The sequence below is a fragment of the Cynara cardunculus genome (genome assembly GCF_001531365.2).
Source record: "Cynara cardunculus var. scolymus isolate 2C chromosome LG 3, CcrdV1, whole genome shotgun sequence".
Classification (NCBI taxonomy): Eukaryota; Viridiplantae; Streptophyta; class Magnoliopsida; order Asterales; family Asteraceae; genus Cynara; species Cynara cardunculus.
This window is the reverse complement of record NC_037530.1, coordinates 25,531,900-25,538,874: the sequence shown is the minus strand read 5'-3', so window position 1 is coordinate 25,538,874 and position 6,975 is coordinate 25,531,900. Positions and strand designations below refer to the sequence as shown.

The window sequence follows — 6,975 nt, the reverse complement described above, 5'->3', positions numbered from 1 at the left end:
GTATCAACTCAAAAGGATGATATTAGCAAATATAATTAATACTGAACAAATGAGGTTATTGTAAACCGGAAGAATTAGGATGGAATTGCAATTGTAATTGAGAATGTTTAATGGAAGAAATCAAATGGTTACATTTCTGGCTTTCGAGAGGCCAAATTCTCTGCAAGGCTCACGCCCAAAGCTATGTAAGCAAAACAGAATGCCCTTCCTGATACCCTCTCCCCTTATACCAGTAATGCCACAAAATTATTACAACCATGCATCAACCACTTGTACTACTAATGCATTACCCACTTGTACTTCCCCATTTAACAGCAGACTAATAGAGGTCAGTTGTAAGGAAAGATGGATACATGTTCATGTACTGTTGAGGTTGATTTGTRTAAATGGGTGCAAACTACCCTTGTCAAATTGATACCGTCTATAGTTGATGATTTTTGTTGAATTGCATMTCTCTGAATGTTGCATCAATTTATGGACTGGACTAACCAGAAGAATCATTCTTGATTGAAAATTGTTGATTGAAATGTGCTTTTCTCAACGGCCATGTGATATTTTTATCTTCATATTCTGTACTTCTGTTTTTTTGTAGTTGTGCAAAGGATTAGTATCAGTGCAAAGATATTGGGAAGCTCTGGAAATCATCAATTCGAGTCTGAAATTGGCACACAACACTCTAACAACAGATAAGAAAGAGGAGCTTCGGTCACTTGGAGCTCGTAAGTCTGAGATTGTAAAAGACTCTGGCATTACKTGTTACATTGTTTTTCCTCCAAGAGGTTCCTATAATTTCATGCATAAMGTGGTGTTCCAATTTCTAGGAAACTATGTTCCATTAAAAAATGCATTTTGTTTTAAGCAATAAAACACAGATATAAAAAAGAATAAATAGTGATTCCATGAAATTGTTTTCCATGGTAAATGCTTTATGAAAAAAAGGACTTGGATAAAAAWTTTCCATCGTGTTTTTCTTTTTATTTTATAATGACTATTGTGCAACGCMTTCGATTTATGTATTACTTAAAAATTGGCAATGGAGTCTCTCTTCATAAATGAAGTCGAGTATTATCTTTTTGTTCTCTTCAGAGATAGCATATAATATTGACGGTCCTACTAATGGATGGGATTGTGCTCGATACATTGTTAGCCAAAATCCTTACAGCTTTGCAGCATGGAATTGCTACTACAAAATTATGTCAAGGTACATACTTTATCTATTATGAACATATTGTTGATCATTATGTTGAATTATTTTCAAGTTATACAYACTTTTTATTGGCGTTCTTTCTTTTTCTTTAATAGATCCAGGCTGGATAAGCATAGTAAATTCTTGCATGAGAAATCTATTAAACATGAAGATTGTATACCAGTAAATTTAATCAAAGGACATCACTTTACAATGATTAGCCAGCATCAAGCAGCTGCAAGATATTACTTGAAAGCCTATAAGTTGATGCCCGAGAATGCTTTGATCAATCTTTGTGTTGGTACAATCTTTTCTTGATTAAATATCATCAATCAGTTACAAAGATGTCATATTTYTTTCCATATCATAATGAATWACTATTGTTAATTCACCTTTTCTTTCAAGGAACGGCTCTAATCAATCTAGCCCTTGGATTGCGACTTCATAACAAGCACCAATGTGTTTTGCAAGGTTTAGCTTTTCTCTACAACAATCTTCGCCTTTCAGGGAACAGTCAGGTGTATCTCATTCTCCTTCATTGTTCTCGTTGGATTATTTGTTGGAAAAGTTTATTCATGCTGTTAGTTTCTTATTGAATATTGGTCCAAACAAATACATGCATTGCTAACAGGTTGTGTTGGTACTAATCGAGTCTCTCGAATTAGTGGTTGTGGGTTTAAGACTCATCCTTTTTAGTGCTGGTACTCTTTTTCCTTCTRAAGAATATGCATAACACTAATTACAGACAGTTGTTATCAACTGTTAAGAGTATAGTGATGGGTTATTTAGCTAAATGGCCTTTGGAGAAGTATTTTTTTAAATCCATGACCTTCTGATAGATTTCAAAGTATTCTTGTGCATGGAACTATGGAAGTGACATTCTTCTGTTAACCGGTGGCATTCTCAAATCTGTCTGAATGTCATGGATTTAAAAAAAAACTATCAAAATGTCATTTAACCGAAGGACCCCAATTTTACAGCTTTTGGTTACTTCATTCGACAAAACTGTATATACAACTCGGCAGTTGCAACGTAATTAAGCACCCATAAGAAATTGATCAGAAGGGCATACTGGTAACTCACCCAAGTTAAAAAACAAGCGGAAAGATAAGACATATATATCACTAGAAGGCTACCTAGGAATTTACGTTGCGATCCTTATGAAATGAAAGGTGTACATGAGTATATTATTTGCCTAGGGAATAGGAAACTGTATGAAAGTTTTGTGTAAATATTCATGTTTCCATATACAGAGGATATGGTCTCACCCTATAGTCATTGGCTTCAACTTACTCCTATATACATTTTCTACATTAGATGGAGGGATGTGTCGTTCCTTAGTTTTWTATGTTTTATTATACCTATTTCTTTTTTCTGCTTCTTATTATTTTTTAGCTTGGTTCTTTCCTTTTGCCTCACACTTTTGCACAAGCCAGGGGTGTTCACGGAAACATCCACTTTATCGTTTGAGGTAGAGGACAAGTTTGCATACATCCCACCCCCAGATCCTGCTTCCGAGTGGGATATACTGGGTTGTTTGGTTTGGTTTTATGGTTGGTCTAGAATCTAACCATGTAACGTATATTTGTTTGGGCCCCACAGTATCAGGTGAATAAGATTTAGACGTTATGTTATCAAGGTTWWTTATTTAACCATTGTACTTTATTTTTCAACCATCTATCACCAGTGCCATTTGATAGCTGAAATGGGAAGAATTAATCAGCCTGCTCTTATAGAAATGATAGTAGCATTATATTAGTGCTCATTAAGCRAAAATGGGTCCAAAATTCTTGGTTTTTGCTTGTTTCAAGCAAACTAGTGGCAAAAGATGGAAAATGAGGTGCACTAACCATATAAATACATATAACAGTGCRGCGATCAAAACTTAATTTACTCTAATAGTTTTTATCTAAAAATTAACTGAAGTGGCTCTTGCAAATGTTTTATGTTACAGGAAGCTTTATACAACCTGGCACGGGCCTATCACCATGTTGGTCTAATTACGCTTGCGGTAACATACTATGAGAAAGTGCTTGCCATTCATCAAAAAGATCACCCTATACCGAAGCTACCCAATGATGGTTCAGAAGCCATGGATGATCTGAAGCCTGGATATTGTGATCTTAGAAGAGAAGCAGCTTACAATTTGCACATCATCTATAAAAGCAGCGGCGCCATGGGTCTTGCTAGGCAGGTTCTTAGAGATCATTGTAGTCTTTAAGGTAAGTTTGTCCGTCYAGTTTACAACCATATAACTCAACRTTTAGTAGCTTATATCAGAAGATAGGAGTAGGACATGAGTTATAAGTGCTTAATTAACATTAACTTAAATGTAACCGGTTTTGGGTTTGTTAAAGAACTGGAAAACTACTACGTGGTAGTTCAAAGCTGGAATTTGGCACAATATTTGGAAGTGGTTGCATGGAAAACTTATTGTTAATAAATGGCCATGAAGAAGGTACGAAAACTAAGGCCATGTTTGGCAATCATTAGCTAGCTTTTTTTTAGCTTAATTAAAAAGGACCATTTGGTAAACCATAAGCTAGCTTTTTGAAAAGGTATTTCAAGTAGCCTTTTTCGTTTTCTTTTTCCAATTAAGTCTCTTATATTTTACTTAAATGACAAAGAACACTAGCCTTTTGGATTTTACATGGCCATCTAATCTTATTGGCTAGTTTTTGCCGAACGTCACTAGTTTATCATCTAACTTATTAGTTAACAACTAACTTATTAGTAACTAATTAGCTTATCAGCTAGTTTGCGAAACATAGCCTAATGCTGTGTTTGATAAAACTACAATGGTCTTTCGCATATTATACAGACACTAAACTATTATTTAGGCTTGCCGGTGACATCTATTTTGTATAGTGAGCTTTGTCAGTCGGATAAACACACTCCTGCTTCTACCCATTCTGCAAATCTAGGTCTAATTTTCCATTACAAATTGTTCATTCTGAATGTTTGGTTTAGTTGACATTAAGGAATTTTAATATTTTGTTACATTTATGAATGACCACTGCAACAATTGAACCCCTTCTCATAAAAACAAAAATATAGAATACATGAGGGTTTGAATGTCATCATCATCTAGATCACAAACGCAGTTTACAGGGTTGGGGCTCGTTCGATATTTCCAGAAATCACGGTTAGCAGGTTGTTTCCAAAAGGATCGCTCAAATGAGATGCAAGGTTTTCCACAGGACCCTGTCCTGTCACATAGGCTTGGATGAAGAAGGCAAACATCGAGAACATTGCTAGTCTCCCATTCTTGATTTCCTTAACCTTCAAAAGTGCAAACTGGTCTGGATCCTTGGCCAGTCCCAAAGGATCAAATGGTCCACCAGGATGTAGCTTGTTCTCGAAATCCTGCACAAAAATCATTAATATATTCTCAAGCTCTAACCGACTGAGCTAGTCATCACTTTCTTGGGGTTTTATAGAACCCCGGACATACATGTCCCAAATGTAATTTGATACCATGTAAGTATATGTGGAACCCTATTAGATAACTCTCGAAAAGAGAAGAGGGTTCCAACATATATTGATGTAGAAATATTCAAATCTAGTTGATGTGGGACTCTTAACACATTTACGTACCAAGCCATTGGTGATTCTGTAGTATTCTGCACCACCAACTAGAACAACCTCGGCAACAACAGCCAGGACCAGATTAATGGGAATGTTCTTCCCGAAGTAATTTAATGTGTTTCCATCGAGTAATAGAGCCCCAGTCTGCAGATACCCATATGAGTATTTTACTACATATATAAGATATATATAGAGAGAGGGGGAGGGGGTTTAGGGGAAAACCTTTAAAAAAAAAAAAAAAATTGAAGAACACCCTGGTAAAGCATTTATCTGGACCATATACAATGTGCATATAAGTAACTGAAGCTGTTTTTTGGTCTTATGCACGTATGCATGTTTTGCATATATGCATACTGGACAAATTGCTTATAAATTAATTGTTTTTTGGTTTTTACACATGTGCATACGGTTCAAATGAACGATTGTCAGGGTGTTTTTCAGTTTTTTATTTTTTTAAGGTTTTCTCCTCAACCTGACCTTATATATACATATATATGGTAATCATAAAGTTTTCGTCTTTAATTAATTAATGGAGCACTATACAAACCTTAAACCAGACAGCTTCGGGGCCACAGTTGGCACCATATTTGTTGAATGCCTCAGGAATGATGCAACCCGCTGCACCCAACATCGCCCATCGTGCATGAATCAACTCAAAGGCTTGGTATCTACATGCCACATCCATACAAATGTTGTGATTAAAAGACATACAATGTGAATCCAACTCAAAACCATTTTGCTGTTATCAAGTTAACTCGCTATTCCAACTCAGAATCACTTCGTTCTGAGTTGACTCGTTCAACTCTGTGTGCGTTTGTTTTCTGTGAACTTACTTCTCAAAGTCTTCTGGTTTCTTGCCAAGTCCAAAAGGATCATAACCATAACTGCATGTAAAGTAAAGATGATAAAATGTCATTTTGCTTGTATAATGTGTGTGGATAATATGTAATATATATATATATATATATATATAGCTTTGACTTACTCTCCGGCTACTTCCCCATTGAGGTACTCGGGGATCTCTGATCGGTCCAAAAGACCTTCTGGCAAGAAGATTCTTCTCTCAGGACCTGCAAAACCATTGCAGATTGTTGTTAAATTCAAATTAAACCAACTAATTGAAAGTTCGTGAAGATGGTTGCAAAAAGCAGTGGTGGTGATGATACTTACCGTACCACTTGGCGAGCTCGTCGGAAGCCGGGGTGACGGGGGCAGGCTTAGCCTTGGGTGCAGGTTTCTTCTTTTGGAAAAGAGCGACTGTCTTGAAAGTGGCAGGACTGGAAGCCGAAGGAGCCGTCCTAGATGCACCGGATAAGTTGAGTGGGTTACCACGCATTTTAGACACACCGAGGGAGGCCGCCGCGGTCGACGCTGCCAAAGAAGCCATTCTTTCTGGTCACCGGAAAACCTTTTTGCTGGTTTTGGATTATATTATGTGTTTGTGTCCGTCTGTGATGAGAATTGAGAAGGCAGAGGTAGCTGCTAAATGGGAAGTTCTGGTGGATGTGGACCTGCCACGTAGGATGGCTGTGATTGGTGAGAAGCGTGGGATGAAATCTGATGCACCTATCTTATTGGATTATGAGGCCGACGTGGCGGATGATGATGTCTGATTGTGGAACCCACACCGGAGAAATTGAAGTTGTGGAGGAAAATGGCCAAATCTGGATAACTTGGCAGTTGGCATCTCACATCCACATGTCCAGGTTAAAAAAAGTTGAAATACATCTTTAAATATTTAGTTTTTATTACTTCAAAATCAAATGTTATAAATTCACAAATTAATGCAGTCTTTTGAATTAAAGTTATTAATTTGTTTGTTATATAGCAAACTAACACAATGTAATCTATACTATCTTATTAAGCAAATTCATCAAAAATCTTAAAGTCTTAAAATTTTAAATGACCAAGATACCCTTTTCACTTTTTCACTTTTTCACCCCTTCCTCTCCTCACATATACTCACCTCTTCACATACATTTACCTCTCTCACATTCAACGGATTTTTTTTAAAATTATAATTTTAAATTTACATTTTATATCCTTATAATTAGTTAATTAATTAATTTACGTTCTTTACTTTTAAATGTTTCATTTTAAACATTTATCAAATTAACATACATAATCGTATATCAAATAAAACATGTTTAAAAAATACATTTTTATTTTAACAAGTTACACCATTATAATCGTCTCGTTAA

General features: G+C 35.9%; 1 protein-coding gene and 1 pseudogene across 1 annotated transcript; one reads left to right on the top strand and one right to left on the bottom strand.

Annotated features, from left to right (window-relative positions):
• The window catches only part of LOC112509066, a 5,884-nt pseudogene extending 2,181 nt beyond the window's left edge, over window positions 1-3,703 (top strand).
• A 437-nt stretch (window positions 3,704-4,140) lies between these two features.
• LOC112509351 (chlorophyll a-b binding protein CP26, chloroplastic) lies at window positions 4,141-6,243 on the bottom strand. The gene is made up of 6 exons (XM_025114263.1): window positions 5,945-6,243; window positions 5,760-5,844; window positions 5,608-5,658; window positions 5,322-5,442; window positions 4,784-4,918; window positions 4,141-4,552 (listed from the first exon to the last, which is right to left on the bottom strand). Exons 1-6 carry the CDS (start codon window positions 6,159-6,161, stop codon window positions 4,292-4,294), a joined length of 870 nt encoding a protein of 289 aa, XP_024970031.1. The 5' UTR covers window positions 6,162-6,243; the 3' UTR covers window positions 4,141-4,291.
• Between the last annotated feature and the right edge of the window lie 732 nt (window positions 6,244-6,975).

Coding starts and splice junctions, on each gene's coding strand:
- LOC112509351 (XM_025114263.1), bottom strand. CDS start 6,161: ATGGCTTCTTTGGCAGCGTCGACCGCGGCGGCCTCCCTCGGTGTGTCT. Junction 5,845..5,944: donor CGAGCTCGCCAAGTGGTACG/GTAAGTATCATC, acceptor ATGGTTTTGCAG/GTCCTGAGAGAAGAATCTTC. Junction 4,553..4,783: donor ACAGAATCACCAATGGCTTG/GTACGTAAATGT, acceptor ATTTTTGTGCAG/GATTTCGAGAACAAGCTACA.